The sequence below is a fragment of the Parasteatoda tepidariorum genome, chromosome 4, assembly GCF_982258835.1.
Source record: "Parasteatoda tepidariorum strain Cologne lab strain chromosome 4, Ptep-v5.0, whole genome shotgun sequence".
NCBI classification, from domain to species: domain Eukaryota; kingdom Metazoa; phylum Arthropoda; class Arachnida; order Araneae; family Theridiidae; genus Parasteatoda; species Parasteatoda tepidariorum.
The window spans coordinates 17250935-17276326 of record NC_141758.1 but is presented as its reverse complement, the minus strand read 5'-3'; the positions used below and the strand labels follow the sequence as shown (position 1 = coordinate 17276326).

The following is a 25392-nucleotide window of genomic DNA, read 5'->3' as shown; positions in this document are numbered from 1 at the left end:
AACAAATCTTTGTAGTGATTTCACTAAACGAGGAATATGCTGGTACCCCTCCCATTTAATCCACATTCCGATCTGCAAGATAGATAACAGCCAATTATGTTCTGTTAGTACAATAATAACACACTGATAAAGAGAACAGCAAAGATATTTTGCTCGAACATCATTTCAACCTCCCCACTTTCAAGTGACACTAAGACAAAAAAAAATTCTTTCCGTTGTCAGTTGTTTGTGGTCAGGTTCTCATTTTTACGAAGAAGGTCCCCTCCCCCCTCTATCACGTCCTTTTTTTGTTTTTATCTGATTCTCTGTCAAAAATGAGACATTAAAAAATGTTTCGTGTATAATGCATGTCAAGCAATATAATGCAACAATACCGTTGACGTAAAATCATTTGTAGTGGACAACGCCGCAAAACTTTTAATACTTAAGATTTATATTCGTAGAAAACAAAACAATAATTTGTTATTTCTAACGAACTATTACTTTTATTTTTCTATTACTTTTATGAAGGAGCCTGTTTTTGATAATATTTTGTTTGATCACTTATTTTGTTTGATTGAAATTTACTGAAAATTGACTTTTTAGAAATTACTTATATTTCCTTAAGTCTTCAATTATCCCAACCATTGTTCCATTGTCGCTGTACTTTGTTAACTCACAATATATACACTTTGCCTACTATTCCTTTGTAGGCTAAATATCATACGTTGTAAGCATTTTAATGTTGTCTTTTATTGTAGGAGCCTTTTTTTAAATCAATATTTTGTTTGATCAAATATTTTGATTGATTTAAGAATTACTGAAAAACGATTTTTTAAAAATTACTTTCATTTCAATTTTTCCATCCATTGTCTCATTGTTGTTGTTATCTTGTTAACTAGCAATATATGATAGTTAGGCAACTATTTCTGAGAATGCTATACATTGCGAGCATTAAAACATTGCTTTCAACAAAAGAGCCATTTTTTATTTTATCATTATTATGTTTGATTAAATACTTTGTTTGATTAAAAAATAGACTTTTTAAAAGTCCCTTATATTTTGTAAATTTCAATTGTTCCAGCCATTGCTCCACTATCGGTTTTATTGTTCACTATCAATATACGATATTTAGTCTACTATTCCTATATAGGGTAAATATCATATATTGCAAGCATTAAAACATTACTTTTAACGAAATAGTCTTTTTTTAATCAGTATTTTGTTTGATCAAATATTTTGACTTGATTAAAAATTACTGAAAATGGAATTTTTAAAAATTAACTTATATTTCGTGAGTCATCTAGTGTTCCAACTATTGTCCCATTGTCGTTGTTATCTTGTTTACTCACAATGCATATTTAGCTGACTATTTCTATGTAGGCTAAATATGATATATTGCGAGCATTTAGACATTGCTTTCAACGAAAAGGCCTTTCTTTTATTTATTTTTTTCAAGCCCAGTGCACCAGCTTTATCGAAAACAGTTTTAACTCTGAACTTATTTGATGATGTCACAAAAAAGATCTCGCCTGGAAGTGTCTCGCTTTTTCTCTAGAGTTCACTAACAACGTGGTTCGACGCCCCAAAAAATCTGTTCGTAATTGCAGGATCGTTATCCCTATAGAACAAACAAGGGTCTGGCAGCAGAGAATTTTCTTCTTCTTCTTCGGCTGTCGAAAAAAGGAGCAAATAAAAAGCAAAAGTTGTACAGATCTTTGGGAAAACTAGCTCGCCCAAGCGTTTATAGACTATCGCCCCAGCTTTTTCTTCAGTTACTTCTTTTTTTTTTGTTTCCTTTTTATTGTCATTATTTTTTCTCTCGATTTTCAATCCGCTATAACGAGGCTAGAGCTCAAGGGCACATAGTACAGACACATAGGACACAAAGGCAAAAAGAGCATACACACACACAAAAGCCGGGTTCACACTTTTCTGTAACGTTGCCATACCAACCTGAGTCTTTTTACTTTCACTCATTACGCCACTTAAGGGTGTGCTGGGGCGCTTATACAGGGGCGTTGCGAAGGAACGTGAGAAATGAAAGGACTCCTCAATTTCGGACGCCCCTATTTCGCTTCCCCGACTGAACATTTTTTTTTCTCTCGATTTATTTATTTTCTTGCGTTACTTATTATTTTTTTGCTTATTTTTCTCGTGAAAAAGGGGTTGTTTTTGTCCCTTTTCTATCGCGATCCGCGACGAAATTAGCGCCATCAGAGTTTCCTGGGGCTGCTCCTTTATTGATTCTTTTAAAGAAAAAGAAGAATAAAAATTGTTTTCTTTTCTACTAAGTTGAGTTTCCTAGTACTCAGCGAATAATAATAATAAAAGAAAGAAAGAAAAAGTTGTAGTAATATCTACCTATCAAGTAATGCCTTATTAAAATTCCTTATTCAAGTAATGCTTTAGAGTATTTTGAACTACAAACCTTTCACTTCCTATAGACTGATGCATTCTCTCAACATTTTTACTCATTACTCACTCTTTAATATATACCTGTATATATATATATATATATATATATATATATATATATATATATATATATATATACAAAAAAAACAAGTAGAAAATTAAGAAAAACAATAAGTATCATTTATTGCGCATAAGCTGCAAGTAAATTATTTTATTATTATTTTTGTAAAAATTAGTAATATTTTTGTAAAAAAAGTTTTCTAAAATAATTTTTGTAAAAAAAAGTTTTTGAGTGCTCCTCACACTATTGTATTCATATATTTTGCTTTGGCTATGTTGATACAATATCGGAAAGCACTCTTTTTTGAGGATATAATCGTGTGGGCTGATGAAAAGATCATTAAAAAATTTAAAAATGTTTTAAAAAAGTTTTTAAAAAAATTTTTTATCCTGTTTTTTTTCTCCCAGTTGTTTGTTATTTTTTATTAATTTTTTCTCCCCCTCCCTCTTTTTTCTTCATATGTCTTCATATTTTCTTCATATATGTATATATATATATATATATATATATATATATATATATATATATATATATATATATATATATATATATATATATATATATATATATATATATATATATATATATATATATATATATATATATATATATATATATATATATATATATATATATATCAGTTTATATATATATATATATATATATATATATATATATATATATATATATATATATCAGTTTATATATATATATATATTTCATCAGTTTGATTTAGTTCAATGATGTTTATACAACCCTTTTCATATTAGTAGGGATTAAAACCAAGCTTAAATTTTTAAATTTTTTATATATTTGTTAATTTTGCTTTGCACAGAAATTGTATTGTCGTTATAGTTCACTACTCGTCATTAAGTTGACACACCTTTTTGCATGCAAGTTAGACGAGGCTTTATTAAAAACAGGTAAAAAAATTTTCAACTTCTGTTTGCTTTGTTCTACACTGTAATAGTAACGTGCAATTACGTTTTACTACTCGTTTAAAAAGTTAAAAAAAACTTGCACAATAGCTCGATGATAGTTTTTTAAAATATCAGGCTCAAAGTTAAGACAAAAAAGTTGTATTTTCAACTTTTTGACTGTGTGACGTATGACTGTAAAATTTTTTCATACTTACAAAAATATTTTATTTTTAAATTTTATCTCTGGTTTTCCATTTATCTTTAATTTTTCTCTCTTATCTTGTCATTAGTTTAAAAGAAACTCTCATAAATTACTTCGTATTTTTTAAAAAATTAATCGCTTTATAACTATTATTTACCTTGTTAGGGTAATTTGATAATGATTAAATTAAAATGAATAGTTGTTATATTTATAGCTATTTGGATCAGCTTTTAGTGTAATGCTGCTTTCTTTATGTGCTTTTCACATTTAAAAAAAAGTGTTTTAAAAGTATTAATTTTATAAAATATGAACTTAATATTCAATCAAAATAGCTAGTTTAAAAAGAAGATAAATTAAAAGTATTACAAGTATGTATTTACAGCCAATGCAATTAAATTAAAATTTATGAAATCAAATTTTGAAAAATAAAATTTAATTATAACTATTTAACTTAAATTAATCGTTAACCTATTTTTGAAATTAATCTAATTTTAGATTTATTAATATAATTTTGTATTATAAATAATAACTTTATAACTATTATTTACCCTGTTAGGGTAACCAGATAATGATTAAATTAAAATTAATGGTTTTATATTTATAGTTATTCGCAGTATTTTTTAGTATAATGTTGCTTTATTTACCTGTTTTTAACGTTTGAAATTTTTTTAAAAATTTATTTATTTCATTAAATGGGATCCTAATATTTGACCAAAAAAGCTAATTTTAAAAAAGATAAAATAAAAGTGTACAAGTATGTATTTACAGCCAATGCAATTGAATAAAAAATTATAAATAAAATTTTGAAAAATGAAATTAAATCATAACTATTTTATTTAAATTAATCGTTTACTTATTTTTGAAATTAATATAATTTCATTTATCTAAATTTTATTTATTTACATTATATTGCTGTATAGAAATCATTACTGTATTAAAATCATTTCTATCATAAAGCTGTTTTTCAATTTTAATAAGCCTACAGACAAATCAAATAGTGTCATTTTAATACTAGAAACGGAGAACTCCCTTTAAAATAAATACATCAAAATTAATAAAATAAAAAGAGCTGGCGGGGAAAAAACGAAAGAGATTTGTACATGAAAGTGCAATTTACTGACTTCGAGAAATCCTCACCCCAAATCACACATTAAAGAAACTCATTCCTCAAGAAAAGTTCCGCGACCCCTGATTGTTTTCTGATGCTCATTTTAAGCAGACAAGGAAAAGGCAAAGAAATAGAAAGAAAAAAAAAGAAAAGATAAAATAGAAGAATAAAATTACTAAAAGTCGAGCCAAAGTGAATCTCAACGATTCAGATAATGAAAATAACGAAAAGAATTTTTTTCACCGAAAGTGAAATCACTTACTAAAAAAAAAATAAGGAAATAAAGAACGCAAAAAAATTAAACTAGAAGTTCGAAATGAAAATCTGAAGCAGGCCAAATGATCTAGGACCGCCTCTTTGCTTTTAAAACTGATTAAAATCTTGGAGAGAACTTGCAGAGGACTACAGCAATAAAGATGGAGGGAGGAATGAGGAAAAAAAAGAGGTAATTTTGGATGGAAACTTTTCGTTAATTCTTTTCTTTATGTTGCATTTTTATCGGGAAATAACTTGTTAAATGGAGTGCTTCGCATATGATTAAGAACACACGTCTAGAAGAGAAGCCACGTTTTGAAAAGTGTCTTTAAGTCATTAAATAAGAGTGAAATATGGCGGGAAAGTCGATTCCTGATCGTTAAATTGAGTTTTATTTTTCTTTGATTGCTTCTTTTTCTTTTTTTTTGTGAGTTCATCTTAAAAATATTTATTTATTTCTCAATGCAAGAGATAGAGTGAAAAGAAATGAGGGGATTTAGTTTTCTCGATTTTTAAATGAGGCGACCTAAGGTAATTTGGTGCCCCTGTCCTCTTCCAGGATCAATTTGGCTGAGTGGAGTGGAGTTGTTCTTGTGCTGTGCAGTTAATTAAAATATACAAAAAGAAATGGATGGCATTAATCTGGAAAGATAAGCTTTTGTTAACGTTGTGCTCTTTTTTTTTTTACATAAAATGTTGAGGAATTAATTGAGTAAAATTTTGCGGTGTTTTGGCTGATTATTAATAAAAAGTTATGCAAATTATTTTGCTTTTATCGAGGCAAGGAAATTTTTCAGAAAGGGCAAAAAAACTTTTCTGTTTTGCTTATTAGCACGAATTGTTGTTTCGGTTTTTAAGTGATATTTAGCCATATCTTGAAACTGTTTAGAATTTCATTTTTGTGGAAAATTTCTTTTCAAAATGAGGTAGTTATAATTGAGGTTTTGAGTATACGTATAAAGAAATACTTACAGTTAAAAGGAGAAATTTAAATCTTATTTTGTTAGTATCATTATAGAAAATCTTTTTACCGGTGGCATCTGTAGACATGACTTTTTATTCACTTTTGAATCTTGAAATCCTACGAAAATTTCAATGTTTGAAACATTTTAAAACTTTGCTAAAAAGAGCGTGAAAGAAACCTTTTCTTAGTGTCTTTGTTAAAAAAAAATTTATTTAAATTAGAAAATAAAAAATCGAGCTAAGTACAATGTAAAAGGATAGTTATGCTGAGAAATATGCAATATTTATGAATGATATTACAGTAATTATGTATCACAGCATGTGAAATGTACGCTCCAATGATGTCATATATGGAGATCAATGAGTGAAAGTTTAGTGATTTATTGAATTAAATATTTTATATAATTATTTTTCTCTACTTTTTTAAAGAAAAAGAAAAGAAGATGAAAGAAAACTATTTTATGTGCCTCAATGTGTGAAATTTCCGTTGGTGATATAAATACGCCTTTATTTTTAGTATAGTTATGTTACTCAAAACACATTTTAATTATTTTAACTGCAATTATATTTTTATTAAAAGATGTAACTTAAATTTATAGTAGTTTAAACTTCGCCTTAACTCGAATGAAGGTTTGACCAAAGCTTAAAAAAAAGTGTGATTAACACTAAAAGACTTAAATATGTTTTGAGTTTTATCTTGACTAGAGAATATCTTGCAGAGTTAAATTATTTTGTCTAGAGAATGTCTTGCAAAATTAGATTATATTGTCTAGGGAATGTCTTGCTGAATTAAATTACATTGTCTAGAGAATGTTTTCCAAAAATAAACTGTATTGTTCCGAGAATGTTTTGAGCAAATTAGTTTGATAAAAATGTATTAACATTGATATTAACATTGATAAACATTGATATTCATTTTCTCAAAACTACGATTACTCACACCGAGTGAATGTGTGACCCATGCTTGGGAAAATAATAACTGTGCAATAATTAAACCAGAGACTCAAATCCGTTCTGAATTCTATCTTATCTTGAGAATGTCTACTAGAATTAAGTTATTAAAAGCATTTTAATTACATTCAATTCATGTCACATATTTTTTTCTCTCCAAAAAGCTGCCTCCAACCATCTCGAATACATCTACAATTTAAGTTTTAAAAAGAAAATAACTAAGCCGTAAGACTCAAATTTGTGTTGAATTATATCATGTCTTGAGAATGTCTACTAGAATTAAGTTATTATAAACATATCAATTGTATTTAATTAATGCTACATACATTTTTTTCTCCAAAAAACTACCTCTAACATTCTCAATTGAATCTACAACTTACGTTGGGAAAACAAAATAACTACGCCATAAGATTCAAATCTGTACTGAATTATACCATGGCTTGAGAATGTCTACTAGAATTTTATTAAAAACATATTAATTACATTTAATTAATGTTACATACATTTTTTTCTCCAAAAAACTACCTCTAACATTCTCGATTGAATCTACAACTTACGTTTGGAAAACAAAATAACTACGCCGTAAGATTCAAATCTGTACAGAATTATATCATGGCTTGAGAATGTCTACTAGAATTAAGTTATTATAAACATATTAATTATATTTAATTAATGTTACATACATTTTTTTTCTTCAAAAAATTACCTCCAACCATCTCGAATGAATGTACAACTTAAGTTTTGAAAAGAAAATAATTACACCATAAGACTCAAATCTTTGCTGAATTCTATCTTGTCTAGAAGATGTCTTTATTTCAAACTAAGACAAAGCTTATCTAAACGACCCAATCAGAAAAAGCATTAAATTTATTCAACTTTCTCTCACAAGTTGCTCTCCTTTCAAACAAAGAAGATGTCCAATTAAGACAGCGAGATCTTTTAGAAAAGGCCCTGCAGACCTGCTGCTTCAATCCCCAAAGTCGTGAAACAATGTGGGTCGTCAGGACCCATGCCACCTGTCTTCAACCTGTGAGAGGTGTCTTTTGAGACGAGCCGAACATTGTTCTATAAGGGGACTTCTGAGGACCCCGGCCACCCTAAAGAAGATGAGGAGATAAGAAAAAGATTCCTTTTAGAAAATACTGTTGAATTATAAGTCTACAGGAGGTCGGCTTTAGAGAATGCTTCCTTTTTTTCCTCTTCGTTATCTGTAATAGGAGTTATAAATTAGTCGAATTTCTGGGAAATGTTGTTCATTCTCTTTTTTACCTGAACAACATTTTTTAGTTGAAGTTTCCTTATTTTTTGTGAGCAAAATGAAAAAGAGAACGCATAGATATTTTTTTTTCAATGTAATTATCCGTTTTTAAGAAATAAGATGAAATCTTAATGATTCGAGACTAACCTTGAATATGATAAATAATTAGTTCAAATGTTACGAAATCAGACATAAAATGGACCTATAAATAAGCCATTCTCTTTTTTCTCTCGATGGATTTGAACTCCTAACCCTCAAGATAGAAGGAAGGCGTAAGAGACAAGTGGGCGATTGAAAGTGATCATATTAATTTCACTTTTTGTGTATATCCTCATATCTCCACAGTTATTTCGGATAATTAAATAATTTTTGCTCTCAACTATGAAAATCGTTTATCCAAAGATAATTCGATGTAAAAAATAAATTCCATTTTCTACAATTATCCTTTTTCTATTTTTATAACGTCCCAAATTTTTTAAAGTAGAAGTGTAAAACTTCTTACATAGTTTCTGATTACATAATTTTCAGTGAAAAAAAAACTTAAATTACGGAGTCGTTCCTTGAGAAACAAAAATTCAGAAATAGACTTTTTTTTTAATATACTATTTAGTGTGAAAAACTGAAATATATATTATTAAGACAGTTTTTGGCTGATTTTCTGCCACATTTTGAGGGCCAGGAATCCGTCTGAAAAATACATGTTTATTTAGAGAAAGTACGTTTTTGTGTTTGGTCTCGTAACTTAAAATATTGTTTAGACAAATCAGCTGAACTATTTTAGTTAGTTTTTTGAATAACTAAGCTCGTACGTGAAGATCCAATCTGTAGATTAAAAATTATAAAGTTGTTCTCCCTTCAATTTTGCGTTTTTTCCCGTCTGAACTACGAATCCGATACTTGGAAGCTGCCAAAGAAAGAAGTATAATTTATATAGAGCCGCGATGGCTTAGGGGTAGAGCGTTCTTCTTCCAATTAGGTGAACCCCATGAACTTTTTTTACCCCATGAACTTTCATCTTTTATACAATTGCGTTAATTTTTTCACTCTGGCGTAGTCCAGAAAGAAAGACAGAAAAAAGATAAAACACTTATAGTAAAACCATTTTATTCATTGCTGGTTTTCTGGGGGAGTAAAATAAGTTCACTCTAAATTTTCGATCATACATTAATGATCAGTATTTAATTTTTCTCGGGGAGGAAGAAACATTATACTCTCACAGAAATAAAATTCTCACTCTTGGCGATTCAGTAATCCTTGAGCTTTCGTTAATTTTGAGAATATTTCGTTAATTTTTTTTTTTGTTAATTCTTTAATTTGAGAATTTTTCATTAATCTTGAGAATTCTTTCGTTAATTTGGAGAATCTTTCCTTAACTTTTTTCGTTAATTCGTTAATTTTGAGAATTATTTCGTTACAAAATCATGTAATTTGTGACGAAACGAGAAATGACGAGAGACGAAAATATTTCCTCAACTCGAAAACTCATTTTAGTGCATTGTGGGACATTATTAACCAGAATGACGAAATAAGGATGAAAACCATGAATGGCTGACTGAATGTAAACAATACGAATCTTCCTAAAACCTGAAAAATTTTTTAAAAAAACTCCCAGTGTATCCCTCCGCTTATGTTGTGCTTACGAGAAAATGCGTGAACAGGCTTAATGTTCTAGGAAGTTTAATTACTGTGATTCGTGTTCAAATTTTAGCGTAGTTTTATCGCTCATAAGAATTTTTTGCAATTTATAAATTCTAACAGGTTGTGAGCGTAAAACAAATTTAAGGTAATTAACATCACAGCATAAATAAAGTGTAAAATTTGCCATGATTTGAGTGTTATTCCTCATTTGACTATATTTGAGTAAAATAGCTCAGTTTGTGATTTTTTGAGTAGTTCGGAAGACTCTGCCGAATTCATTTGTTGTTTGTTTCGTCAAAAGTTAAATTGAAGAAACGCATTATATTGAAAGCACTACACTGCAAGGATTATATTGGAAGTCGCGTTTTTACAAGCTTATCGGAAGTAGTAACCCGGAAGTACTAATTTTAACTCCAAGCGCCATCTGTGCTCAACTTTACACGATCAACCATCCACAATCGAAAATAAAGTGACGAAATTAGCCGACTGGACTGTTTGGTGGTCAGGGAGATGCCCTCATTCCAGGAAGATCCCGGGCTCGAATTCCACTTCGGGCATGGTTGTAATTTATCTAATTGTAATTTATCTAATTGTTCTGTTTGTCTTTCTTGTGCTATTACGGTGACAATGACCCAGCTATATGATGTTCTCAATAAAGTGATTATTAGAAAGTTGTATACATTAGGAACTTCAAGTTTTATTCCAGCCCCCCCTTTTTTTATTTATTTAAATTATTATTATTATTATTTATTATTTATTTAAATTTTTTTGTTTTTTTTGGATAAAAATAGAATGACAAAATATTATTTTTTTTACTATTGACGAAATTCGTTTCTTCGAAGAAGTAACGATAGTTATTTCTCCCCTTTGACGAAATGTTCACTCAGAGCATATACCAGGAAGCGGATTCGTAAAAAACGAAGAAAATTTCGTAAAAATTGAGTTTACTTTCCTTATTTTTCTTTTATTATTTATTATTATTATTATTTTACCGTGTATACGTGTTATAACTGTTTAAAAAAAAAAACCCGGGATTGTTATGGATAGTTTTCTCTTCCCAAATACAAGTTAAAGCGAATTATTTTCTTTTATCAGTTTTTGCTCTTTTCTTTTTGATGCATATTTACTTCCATTGATCTGACAAGCTGCAAAGGATTTTTTTCCATAACTTATACATGACAACTTTGGCATTTTTTGGCAACTTTGTTATTGCCTGGCGCAAGATAAAATAATTAATATTTTATTGATAATTCCCAAATAAACATAATTGTCACTTAAGACCGTCTTCAACTAAGCTATTCAATTATGGTTACAATTATTCACTTAAAAAAAAAAACTGTCAAAAAATAGACGTTCGGAATCTCTTTTTGTGAATGTCTTAATATAATAAGAAGAACAAATAAATTACATAGCACATAATATTTTTTATTATAACACCACAAAAGTAACCTTACAACATATACAACTATTACTATAGTACAGAATTTGAATAAATACAATAAATTTTATTTTCATTTATACAATTTTCATTCAAGATGTTTTCATACATTTCTTTCATTTTGTTGACTTAATGAAACGAAATTTTATAAATATTTTTTTTTTCTCTTTCAAAACATTGGATTATAATTTTGCAACTAAATTATTTGTCATATATTTCTGGGGTTTTGAACAAATATTCTCCAATTGAACTTGAAAGAAATTTATAGATTAATGATCACTTAAATATACTCTTCATAAAGTATGTTAAGGATTTTAGAAATCTTGGTACCTTAATATCGTTTCAATTTACGCCAACCTTAATAGGGTGTGCTGAACCTTGTTATCGTATTTCCTGAACATAATAATACGATGCAATGGCTCATCATCTTGAACGAAAATATGGTTCAACATCACTGTATTAAGATTGCGGAAAATTTGTAACGCATTACGATTTAAAGAATCAAAACTATGATTCAACATCATTCAGTTCAGAAACGGAAATTTTAAATAAAAATTAGAGAATTAAATACATTAAATTTATACATTTTTTAATCCAAATGATACTGCCTAAACATAGAAGAGATTTTAAAAGTAATAGAAAGGTATTGAACGAGAAATTAGATTAAAAAAATTTAATAATGACATTTAGATGAATTTAAATTAGACGAATCTTCATTATAAACATAATTTAAAATTTTATAAACTGGAATATTTAGTTTGATTTTTTTTTCAGGCAAGATGTAATGTCTTATCTTATAGTTAACAAAGGAATTTCTTTAAAAAAAATAGATTTATACAATTAATAATAACAAGATTTAGATGAATTTAAATTAAATGAAACTTCATTAAAAATATAAGAAATTAAATTTAAACTTTGTAAAGGAAAATATTTTTTGTTTAGTTATTATTATTTCTTTTAGATAAGGTGTAATGTTTGACTTTAGCATCATCGAAACTAAATATTATGCACCATTTCGAATATAACAAAATTCTAAATGAATGTATGATATACATCTTTTCGTCCATTTTACAAACTTCAACAGATATGTTTTGATAAATAAACTGTATTATGATAAAATAAATTATTTTAAAGGTCCCAATGTGGTTAGTTGAGTTCGTGTTCATATAAATATTGCTTATTTTGATATTGCTTCACTGTAATAACAAAATTAATGAATTATTGTGAAATTAAATTTCAATATTCTCTGACTTTGTCCAAAACATGGTTAAACAAGACTGAAATGAATCAGTAGTAACCCTTGTGTGGGGTAACCTTCAGGCTCTAGTAACTGATTTTAAGGACTTTGTTTCGTCCATAGGTCATTCTAAAAGATCTTTTGTTTAATGGGTGAAACAATTATTTTAATCTAAGTTCTTTTTTTCAATATAAATAAAATAGCATTCATTTTACGTTGTATATGGTTGTACACATATAAAAATTGCAATTCTAAAGCAAGTAATACTGCAAAAATTATTTAAATTATAGCAATTTGAACGCAGACTGTCATATCTCTGCTTCTATTTTTTCCTTCAAAAGCATCTTAACACATGTTTTTTTTTCTTTCTGTATTAGACACAACCAATTCGGAGCATATGCTTTTTTTAATCTGTAAAAAAAACTTTAACAAATGTGCTCTTTTAAAGCGCAATCTCTTCGAGCAGGACCCTTTTCCAGTGTTCTGGTGTCCAATACATCTCTGTAGTTTTCTTTGGTTTTGGAAGCAGAGTTCTATTGCTGTACAGATAGGAAAAGGGGTACACAGTCATGATTTTTATTTTGTACAAAGTTGAATATCACTGGCTACATGAAGCAGACTTCTACGCATTTCCTCATTGCTTCAAGTTTATCGTAAAAGTCCCTTCTTTGCCCGCTTTGGTACACTGGCCAAATGTTAAATAACCAAATCGTTGGGACTTTGATGAGTTTTGACTATTTTCAGCAGGATGCCTGTATTGGCAATGTTTTACCTCTTTTTTTCGAAGGGGTAGTGGGGGTCAGTTTTATTTTTCTGTCAGCCTTGTCAATGTCTCTGCGGCCAATTGCTCCTGCTGCCTTTCCAGTCCATTCACCATGTTCTCAATGTTTTTTAAGTCACTCGATGATGATACAGAAGAAGGTCCGACAGAACCATCAGAGCTGCCACACTCTGAACCGTGGGGTGATACAGCACCGAGTTTATTTATAGAATTGTGATTTAGATGAGGTGGGTGGTTATTTACTGAACCATCGTAAGGTGATGTCGACAGTGGTGACCTGACAACTTCAGTCGGAACTGTAAGGGGTGTCGATGGAGTTGTACTCGTCATAGTCGTCAATGGCAAAGGATAGGGGGAAAACCTGTGAGGTTTTACTTTTCCAGCAACTGATCCAGCAGTAGTTAAAAGTCCTCCATTGCCAGCATTAGACAGTGGCGAATCTAAGCCATGCGCAGGTGGATAGCCATGAAACATGGAATGACCAGCAGCGAAGGCAAGTTGAGCATTCAGCAAGAGGTTGTGTCCCATCCCAGACAGTGGCCCTCCAGCTTGGGAGGATGGATTTAGTGAGCTCTGAGCTAGATGAGAGGCTGAAAAAGCTGGTGATGGATGGCCAGCTGAAGTGAAGAGGGAAAGAGGTAAAGGCTGGTTGGGTCCAGATGCACAAGTGACTCCTGGAAGAAAGAGCTGAGAGAGAGGTAAGTGGCCCATGCCAGACGAGTACAAGGCAGGAGGGTAAAGGTAAGGTAAAAGATGAGGATGTGGCATTGCAGGTCCAACAGTTACGTTTGGTTGTACAGCCTTAGACAGTCCATCAAGGGTATCGTTTTTGTAATCTCTTGAAGAACCGTTATGATCCGCTGAGTTTATGGATGATATAGGTTTGTCTAAGCTATCCTCACAACTGTCTTCCTTGGAGCATCCGTTCTCTCTTCTTTCATCTCTTGAATGCGTATCTATAAGAAGAATATCGAGTTTAAATAGTTTATTAGCAAATGTTATTAGTAGTATGCATAAGACTAGTTCTAAGAATTCACGATTCGTAATATTTTTAAACTAGTATTGCAATAGCTTATTGTGAAAATATGTTGAATAACATTTTGAAAGCGCTCATTTTTTTATGTTTGAAAACATGTAATGGTTCATTGCAAGAACAGGATAAGAATTTATGAGTTTAAGTTTTAGATTACAAAAGTATTTTAACTACTATAGTAATAAGAAACTTTCAATGAAGCATGCTCTGAATACACAGTTAAGAGTTTCTGACCAAATGTTCGGCCTGTATGAGTGATTCGTAGAAGCATCTCTTCTTTTTTTAAATTTTTTTTTAAAAGTAATTTGTAAACCCGAAAATTTAATTTGATCAACAATATTTTTTTCAGCAGAAAAGAAAGCGTTCAATTAAATGCAATTCTTTAATAGTGTTAACATTTTATATTCGTTGTGCACCTAACAAAGGTATCCTACAAATAAATTTAACTCGTATTTTGTTCTTTATTCATATTTTTTCACATCTTCTAAATAAATATTCATTTTATTGGCATGTTGTATATTGTTTCCTTGCTAAATTTACTATACGAATCTAGAATTAAAGCATATTTTGGTTTCCTTTTATGTTGAAATGTAGAATTTTAAGAAATAAATTTACTTTTAACAAACACACCCTTTCTAACTGAAATTTATACATTAGCTATAAATCAATAACGGTGATGCCATGATGTTTTGTAGGTTTAGCTGCAAAATTTATGAAGCAAGTATGAAATAATAATATCCAACTCCATCAGCGCAAAAAAAGAAGTAACAGTAAAATCTATATACAAATCTATATATTTGCTCCAATGAAAGGTGGCATAGTTTAAGCTTGTAATTTCCTAAAAGGATGCATAAAACAAAACCCACGTTTCACCAATTGGAGAGGCGGCGCAGCAGAATCCATTTAAACCGCTTCTGCACAACCACTACAAAAAGATCAAGAATCTAATAAATCGCACAACTGGCTCACACGAACTCTTGCTTTATTCGTACTCAACTGAAAAAAACTAAAAAAACTCGATGAAGATGGGAGATAAAAAAAAAACTGCCTGTAGTGCTATTGGCTGTAATAAAAAGGTACAATGTCTATCATATATCTCTAGCTCATTGACAGGGCTTTTGAAAAATGGATGTCCAGAAGATCTCTATAAATGTCGTTTGTAGGATAAAACAAAAAGAGAAGAATTACTGCTGGGTTGAGTGCCACGCCTAGTCATTTTATTGGGACAGCAGCGATTTCGAACGGGTCTTGTTCCATGTCATTGGGAATTAAGAATCGTTCGAAAAAGTGCTTTTTTTTTTTAATCTCATTTTAGACTATCACTTTACGAATGATCATTTTTATCGTGTTATCATTTTTACAAAGTAATTCTCGTTTTTGTTGTTTTTCTAGGTTTTCAGCACAGAATATCTGGAGTGGTAAAAATGTAATGACTTCCGTTGGAATCCCATTAAATTTTCTTTTTTTGTCTTTCTCTTACGTCTTTTTATCCTTCTTTTTTGTGAAATCTTATTTTATATTGATTTCGTCTACTGGGAAATGAAATAATTATTAATGTCTAATATATCTTGAAAGTTAATCAGTTATAATTTACATTATGTACTCGTTAACTAATAAGTCAACTGTCACAATGCATAGCTTTTTTTACTACATTATTAACTATGCTTCAACAATGCATTGCTACATTGTTACCATACATAGCTAATAAGAGTACATGCTACTGTGGTAGTTTTAAAAAAAAGTATTTTTTTTCTCCGAAAATTCATTTATTGCTTAATAAATAGAAGCACATTGGCTATATGTAAAAAATAATTAAAACAAACTTATTAAACACATTTTGATAAAAAATAGTTCATATTATTTTTTTATTCATAGTTTAAAATTACAGTATAAAATATTTCCTGTTATTTGATCACCTAGTTTTTTTGTAGCAAGAATTACTAAACCTTTTGTTATATTTCGAACTTCCTAATATGCAATAAATAAATTGATACCTTTATTAATTTTTAACCACTTACGCTATCGAAATCATTTAGAAGCATGGGCATTAACAATTGCGCATATCTAAGCATTGGAAGGAAATTTTAAATTCTCGAAAATGTATGTATAAAATATAAGAAGCATTTGTCAAAAGTAGTATTATGAAAATTAAGTCTTTAGTAAGAAAGAGTAAAGTCATGGTATGAATTTAAAACTCAACTTTCTTCATTTGTGACTGTTACAATGCGCAATTTGTGAAAATTCTTACATAATATTTTGCGACAAATGATATTTTTTTATGAAATATCTGCATAATGATCCTTCATTGAATTTTTTTCAATGATTAAATACGTTCACAAATCTAAAATTAACATCTTGCGCTATAAACCAAACTATTTGATACGAGTATATGTTGAGTATATATGAGATCAACTTCTTTCTTAACTTAATGAATTATTTTCTAATTATCATATATTTTTTACAAAATAAAGGAACCAGGAAAGTTATAATAAGGAATAAGGAATCAAAATAAGGAATTTGCCAGTTCAAACACTGATTAAAATTTCAATAAACGTGGTTAATGATTTGATTTAGATTTTTCTTAAATCCATCACTCAGGTGCGGTTAAAAAAAAAATTAGTACATTTGTTCATCAATGTAGAATATTTATCTGCGATCAATCTATTGGCTATAGCAGCCACTGAGATCTTTTAATAATCAGAATATGAATTTGATATAGCTCTGAATAATGAAACACATATTCCTATACATCAATATGGCATCAATATTCCATAAGGAGTCAATACATTAATATTCATTTTTACATACTTTTTATAATTTGAATTCATAACTATTGCTCATGCATGAAGTCATGTCTAATGTTTAACATGATAATTACATAAATAAATTATTATTCCCTGACTTCCATGTGCAGTTTGTTTTCAACAGAAATTTTGTGAAAAACTAACTGTGTATTACAATTATACAAAATTGCATTAGTAATAATGATGTTTCTGAGAGATTTATCATTATTTTACCTCTTACTGATCCCAACGTTCATGAACACAATAATTCAGCCGCATATTTAGGCTGTAAATAATTTCTAACCAACTAAAAGATACAGCTAAAAGATAAAATTTCCGAAATGAAATCGTGCCAACTATCATTTTACAATGCCCGTCATCCTAGAAAAATTACATAGGGCAGAACTTATATAAACCTATGCCTAAATAACCTTTTCGACCAATTATCTGGTTCCCTGTGAAAGTTATGAAATTAAGTGATTGCAGTAAAATTTCCGAATCAGAATACGAACGAAGCCAACTTCAAGAAGAAATCTCCAAGAACAAGTCCGTGCCACGTATCTCTAGGCAATTACCTTAAAGTTTAAATGAGCCCCAATTATGTTCACACGAGTGATTACAACGTATTACATAAAAGAATTAAAACAATGGCTTTAAAAATGCGAGTCATTTGTCGCCAGAGGAAAAAAATCATCCGCCAAGAATAGGCGCATTTTAATTAATATTCGTCGCCAAAGTATTATAGCATGCGGCGAACATCAATGACTAGAAGGGACATTTTAATTTTCCTATTCAGTTCTTTGGGTGCATTCTTTTTTATTACATTATTACAATTGTCGGTGCTACAGTTCCCATTACGAGCGAAAAGAGGAAACTCAATTAAAAGACTTAAAGATATCTGTTCATCTATAAAACCATTTAGGCTATAGCAGAAAAGAATTCAAATGAAATAATTCTAAAGGACTTTGAAAGAAAAAAAAGAAGCTTAATCTGAATGAAAAAGATGCGGTCTGGTAAGCGGATATGAATGAAGAAAAAGATAAATGATAATACTTGGAATTAGAAGATATCTTGCAGCGTACTGAAGAAAAAAAATTTTTTTTTATTGTTTTTTGTTTAAGACTATAAGTTCATAAGTTCGTGATTATATATGAAAGCTGTCAATTAATTTAGTGAATGCTTGTCATTTTCGTTTTGGTAAGGCTCATAAAGTTTTTAGACAAGTCTATTGAAGAAATAGAGAGCGCGTTTTTTTTAAATACGAGTATTCGACTTCGCTTATTTGTTCCATTCTTTTTTTATTGTTTTCATTCAATTAATGATTATGCAAATTTTAATACTCATCGAAATTGTTACTAGTTTTTTTTTATACCACCTTCGTTTATTTATTTATTTAACATATAAAGATGGCCGTGACAAATTATTTAAACTTATGCAAAAAAATATCCGAAAAAAAAAATCAACTTTCAAAATATATTTGGACTACAGTTAAATTTTTTTAAGCTCTGAAAAGCCTAGATCCACCCTGGGCTACCATGCTATTGATAATGATGAAAAATTGCATAGAAAATCTGATTTTAAAACTATGCTTTAAGGATCACTATCGCAATTAGGTTTTAAAATCAAGACATTTTCCAACAAACTGTGACAAAATTTACTAGAATTCATAAATTACTCCATAAAAAGTCATCTAAATGCAATAAAATAGAAAAAAATTTAAAACTTATTTTTTTAAAGTTTTTTATTCATTGTTTTCATTCGATTGATTATTAAAACGAATGGCGAAAAGGCCTAAATCAACTATGTAACATCAATTTAAATATATGTTTGCATTATTTGTATTTCTAGATTATTGCTGGAAATTTTAAATAGATTTTAGATCTTTGGTCGCAAAAAAGAATCAGTTTCTAGATCTTTGATCACTTCTAAGACTAGATTTTTAGTTCGTTAAACACAATCCAAAATAGATTTTTAGATCTTTGGTCGCAAATCGCAAAAAAGAATAATTTTCTTGGTCTTAGATCACTTCTAAAACTTAATTTTCAGATCGTTATTCGCAATCACGAATATATTTCAAAATTTTTGGTTACTCTAAAAAAATCAATTTCTAAAACTTCTAATACTAGATTTTAAGTTCGTCTTACACTATCCGGAATAGATTTCTAGATCTTCGGTCGCAAACAAGAATAATTTTCTTGGTCTTAGATTACTTCTGAAACTTGATTTTCATGTCGTTATTCGCGATCATGAACATATTTCTAAATCTTTGATCACTCTAAAAAATAGATTTCTAGATTTTTAATGGTTTTCAAAGCTTCTAATACTAGATTTTTAGTTTGTTAGTCACAATCCGGAATAGATTTACAGATCTTTGGTTGCAACCAAAAATATTTTTCTTGATCTATGGTCACTTCCAAAACTTCATTTTCAGATCGTTATTCGCAATTATAAATAGATTTCACTCTAAAAATTAGTTTTCTTGACATTCAATTGTTTTCAAAACTGGATTTTAAAAATAATTATTTTTAATAAAATTTAGCTTAAAAAATAATTAGTTTAAGTAATTAGATTTAATAAATTTATAAATTAATTAATGAATTAATTTTAAAAAATACATAGGAATTTGTGTGACTTGTTTAGTAACATAGTGTACAGCTAAGTGGGTGTTATTTTTATGTGACGAGTATTTTTATTAAAAAGAAAATGGTATGGAATTTTTTGGTTAATGCAAAATCCCACTTCAAATTATAATTCAATGGCACTCTTTTCTTTCTAATATGTTATTTGAAAGAAGAAATTAAGAAAGAAAATGAGTACAAAAAAATTACTGACCATCTTTCCCACAATTCAGAGATGCTACAGATGCTTGAAGATCGGCTGTTCCACCAACATCCACTTTTTCGTCATCGTCGCTGGAGTCATCTCCAGGGTCACCATGATGGGCTCCAGAAGAGGATGTGGAAGAGGGAAGATGCTGACCCCCGGATGAATGGTGAGGCTGTTGATTGAGAAGAAGGGCCTGTCGCCTGGAGAACGGGATGGTCACGTTACTAAAAAGTCGGACACAAATCACACTCATCAAGACAACGACACCCGCTACACACAACACTAACCGCACATCCAATAACACATATGTACAGAACATGGACACAAAACATGTAAACTAAATTAACGCTGATGCTTAAAAATACACAAATAATTAATGGAGTTTGGAAAAAAGTGTTTTTGCTGATCAATAATAAAACATGTTTTCGATTAATTAACGATAAATAATATTAATTAAAATAAGTTGAAAAGTTAAAAGCTACTTGTTACATTATGGTCATTTAACATAAAATTGTTGACTCGACTTTAAAGAGGAATTTTCAAATATAATAAAAGAATTCGAATTTACTTTAAAACATAATTTTTTTTTTATACTGTTATATCTAGTTTTATTTCTAAATGTTACATTTTTGTTACACTATTTTAATTCAATTTCTTATGAATTATTTGTTTAAATTACTTTTAATTTTCTGATTAAATTACTTTGAATTTTCTTTTAGATCAATTGTTTTTAGGCTCTGTAAAACATGATGATAAATAAAGGAGTGTTTTTGAAAGTGTGAAAAATCAGACTATTTCAACTTTTAAAAAAAAATTTTAAATTTTCATCGAGTTTTAAACTTTGTTTCATTTGGAAATATCAAAAAAAATATTTTATACATTGAGAATACTAATAAATTATTAGTAAAATAAATATTACCTTACATTTTAATCTTTTTTTTTTTACGTTTGATAAATGAAATAAAATACTAAGGTATATGTTTCTGCATTATAACTAAACAAACAAAAAAAAAAATTCACAGATTTATTTAGGACATAATCTCTAATATTTAAAGCATTACTGATTAAAAAATGAGAAGCACATTTATGTTCAGCTTTTAATATGATACATCCGTTTCAATTGAAAAGAGCACTATATTCAAATCGGGAAATACGATTTTAGTCTCATATTTCTCAGTTTACTTTATGCTCCATTGTTTCGTATTTTTCAAAAATCAAAGCAAATCCTCTATTTACTAAATAAAACCGTACCTTTGTATAAAAAGTAATCTTCTACTTCTAAATGCTTTTAACTAAATATTCATGTTGTATTACTTCCGACGCCAGGAAAACGATTTTCTTTTCAAAAGACTGAGTAAAGTTAAATACAGACTGAACATCAAAAAGTACAAATCCTGACAGTTAGGTTAACTTTAATTAACTTCTTTGGCGCATTGTCGGTCAAAATAGACGCCAATGGTTGAAATAGCCACTTAATGGAAATCCTTAAAGATCCTTACTTTTGTTTGCTTTTTCTGCTTTGAACTACCGAATGGATAAGAGCTTTGTCAACACCAGCACCTATTCTGAACTTGTGCAAGCGGCGCGATCCTAGGATCGGCCGAGGATTTGAGTGTCCTCAAAGTTCTGTTGAAATAGGGAAGGTTCAAGAGGACCTGGGCGGTGTTTTGTTGCATTTTGTTTGAGGAAGATGAAGGTGGGGACATTTAAGATTTTCGATTATATTCTATGAATTCCAATTTAGAATAGTTGAAAATTAAATAATTGATATTTAATCATAATTCATTTTGTAAATGGGTAGACGAATTTTAATTTTGAAAAGTATATAAATATTTTAATAACTGATATTTTCCTCCATACAAGTACGATGGAATGCAAATTAGAATTTAATTTTCTCTAAATTATTCTATTATTCCCAATTATTTTCTAAATTATTAATATTAAATTCTCTAATAAATATTTTCTCTAATAAATATTTTCTCAAATTAACAAAAGAATTAAAAACAAATAGATTAATTGAATGTTTTTTCCCCTACGTTTCCTAAAAATATAAATTATTAAATAAAATACTCAATAATTTCCTAAAAATTTATTGTGTTATTCTGCATTAATAATTCATATATATTTAAAAAACATTATTATATGTGTTAAAATATCATAATATTGACTTGAAATAGCTTGGTAAATATAATTAAATCGACAAAAAGGTTTCTAAAACTAAAATTTGATAAAAGCGCATAATTGTTATAAAATATGCTTAACACTGAAAAAACGGTTTCATAGAAGTTAATAACTATAACTATGTTGGACGCTATATTCAATAAAACCGTAGAATAATTTTGAAAGAAATTAATAAAGCAATAAAATAAAACAAAAAGAAAAATATTAATATTAAAAAAAAAATGCAATTAACCAAAATGTTTCCTACAAAATAAAATTAAACTTTAGAGAAAATATTTATCTTTGCAAGATTCTCTATAATATAAAATATTTATCATTATCTTATTTATGCTTATCTTATAAAGAAAAAATATTTATCTTTTTTACTAACATAGATTAGAAAAAAGAGTGACTCAATCATTTTCATTAAAAACTGAAAAATAAAAAAGCAATAAAGGAGAGAGGGGAGAAGATACTCGAATACGCTTTTTCATCTTTTACACGATGTTTTAAAAAGTCCAAAAAGAATGCAATAGATGGCGTAGTCAGCCAAAGTTTTGGGTAACGGCAGTGAAACAAATAAAAGTCCAAAGGACTCAAAAAAGTTGACGTCATGGAGCTGAAAGTATTATACTGGAGGCTCCCTAGTACTGTACTAGTTTTATACTAAAATTAACATTAAATAAGATAGAATAATTAAACATATTTCAAAAAATCCTTCGATTCAATCAAAATTTTAATAGTAGTGTTTGAAACATTGCATTGTCGGTCAAAATAGACGCGAATTAATATTTCAATAGTTGTGTTGGTAACTTATGAAAATGTTTGAATTTATTACCTGTTTTATTTAATAAATAGATTTCAATGTTAATAAAACTATGTTTATAAATTACGACATTATTTCTACTACTTCTTTCCTTAATCAATACAAAATTCCTTTATTCTAAACACTTTCTTTTCAACATTTTTGTTAAAACATTAAACAAAAAATTATATATCACTTACTTTTTCTCCCTTTTGCCAGCCCCCGTATCTCTAAATCCTTTAGCAAAAGGGTTATTGTCGATTTTTAGTTGCGTTATCTGAAATGAAAAAAAAAATATATATATATTTAACAATTATAAACAAATAAATATATATAGCAAAGATTTTTTCCCCATCTTCTTTAGATTATGCATTGCAAAAAACTTATACTAAAAAAAAAAAAAAAATTATAATAATAAATAAATAAAAATAATAATAAAAAATAACATTTTACTCGTGCTATAGTATGTTTAAAATTACTTTCATTAAAGCTTTGCTATATTCAAGGCTTGTGCAATACAGTCGAAATAACTTGAGTTTTTAAAAATTTAAATAGAAAATAGTGCAATGTAATATTTTATAGTATTAAATTATAAAGTAATATGCAATTTAAATATCATATAATATTGCGCTGCGATGGCTCAGGCACTGAGATGGCTAAAAGCACTGAGCTGCTGTAGTGATGGTCAATCCCCAGAGGTGACGCGAAGCTCACGAAGCTTCAGATCAATGAGTACCAGCTTGCCTGGGAGTAAAGACAGCTATGTGCGCCTTGCTCACCACACTGTCACATTTATGCAGTTGGTCACAAAATTGTGGTGAACGCCTGGCCTACCCAAGGCTGTAGAATGAGCGGTGCATCCCGGGATAACATTAATTATTTGCCCACCACTATTTTTAAAAAAATATATAAGTATGTAATTCTGTCAGCAGTTTGTACAAGCATGTTCAAAATACAGTGTGTGTTTCTCCCTAAAATTGTAATTTAAATTCTATTTTACTATCACTGGGGAAGATCATCTTCGAAAGGATTATAAGTTAGCAGGTGTATATATATATATTAATTTTTGAATTTTAAAATGATTTGTTCTTGATGATCTGATATAAATATTTGTTATTTTGATGTAATTTGATTTACGAATTTCTTTTCTATTAAATACTCTTTAGAATTATTTCTTTTTATCAGCCTATAGTTTGCAATCAGAGAAGGAGAAAAAAATTTATTAGCCTTTTATTTTTCCTATCTCCTATAGTTTCTTTTTTCTAACCATCTCCTAGAAGCAATTACCAAAATGCGGGTAAAATCATAGCTAAAATAGCACGAAACAGCTAATTAGCAAAAAAGATATCGAACCCATCGTCACGTTTCTAGCGTGAAAAGTCGTCACGCAAAACGGCTGCCAGCATCAGTAATTGGGGGGAAGGAAGAAAATTCGAGGGGATGCTGTGATTTCTACATCCTCATCCTTCGAATGATGGGGTAGAGTAGCAAGAGCAACGGAGTCAGGATCATTAGAGGCAGGCGAGAATGACGAAGTATCGTTTGGCGCCTTCCCATTTTAATTGCAGCCGGTGACAATTTGAAAGAGTGTTTTCGAATCATTGCCATTAATTGGTTCTTCAGATATACGTTTGCTCTTTATTTTTAATCGTTTGGGAACGCTCGAACATTTTTCGACCACTAATGAAAGTTTTCATAAATGTTCTTCTTAGGTATCACTTTATTTCCGAAATGGCGCCGCTCAAATGGACTTCATAATTGGTACTCCTTTTTTATGATTTGTATCGAATAAAAAGTTAGAAGTCGATTTCAACATAAAACTCAAAATAAAATTGGAATTAAAAAATAATAACGATAAAAATACGTAGAAATGTTACGGCGATATATAATTTTTTTTTTTTTTTTTGTCTTATATCAATTTATAAAAACTTAGTTTATTTTTTATTTCAGCTCAAAACATTTTAGTTATTTTTTCGAGAATACAAATATTATCATGTGAACAATTTCATTAACCAATTGCATGTTTCCCACTTGAAGTTTGTTAAGGAACTAAAATGACAATGGTCATTTTAGTAGTTACTTAAAAAAATTATTTAAAAAAATTTGGAGGAAAATAATTCTCTAGCAGCAATTTTACCTTGGCCCAGTCATCACCTCTTACATCAGAAAGCCTCCACATGGTTTCTTATAAGTAGTCTGTGCAGATTATTTAAAAAGCGACCCACTTGTGCGCATGAACCCAAATTCTATTTTAAAAGTACTTGAGAGAAATTTATCACATACATTTGAGAATTGAATCTGTAGTGGTTGACAAGTAAATAAAACAAACCAATTATATTCATAAATTAAGCAAATTTTTAGACATATATTTGCTACCACTTTCAAATTTTTAATAGATTTCATATTGAATGGTTCTTTCACTAATTGGTTTACCTTCATAGTGGTCTGATACCTACAAAATTGACTCAATATGGATCTTATAAGAACATTGCACCGAAGGACCAATATTGGTGTGTCTAGATCTTTTAATATTGGTTTTAGAATAGCATATATAGATCAATATAGGGCCTACATTG

At 29.0% G+C, this 25392-nt stretch overlaps 1 protein-coding gene across 4 annotated transcripts in view; it reads right to left on the bottom strand.

Moving 5' to 3' along the window:
- Positions 1-11157: 11157 nt before the first annotated feature.
- LOC107451108 (uncharacterized) overlaps positions 11158-25392 on the bottom strand; it is a 104583-nt gene continuing 90348 nt past the window's right edge. For 2 of the 4 annotated variants that reach the window (XM_087160720.1, XM_043048722.3), the window contains exons 5-7: positions 23017-23093; positions 19858-20075; positions 11158-14165 (exon numbers count right to left, since the gene is read on the bottom strand). In XM_087160720.1, the coding sequence (XP_087016846.1) occupies positions 13234-14165; positions 19858-20075; positions 23017-23093 (1227 nt within the window). In that variant the 3' untranslated portion in view covers positions 11158-13233. The remainder of the gene's footprint in view (positions 14166-19857; positions 20076-23016; positions 23094-25392) is intronic. The other 2 variants (XM_087160721.1, XM_043048724.3) reach the window with 1 other exon arrangement.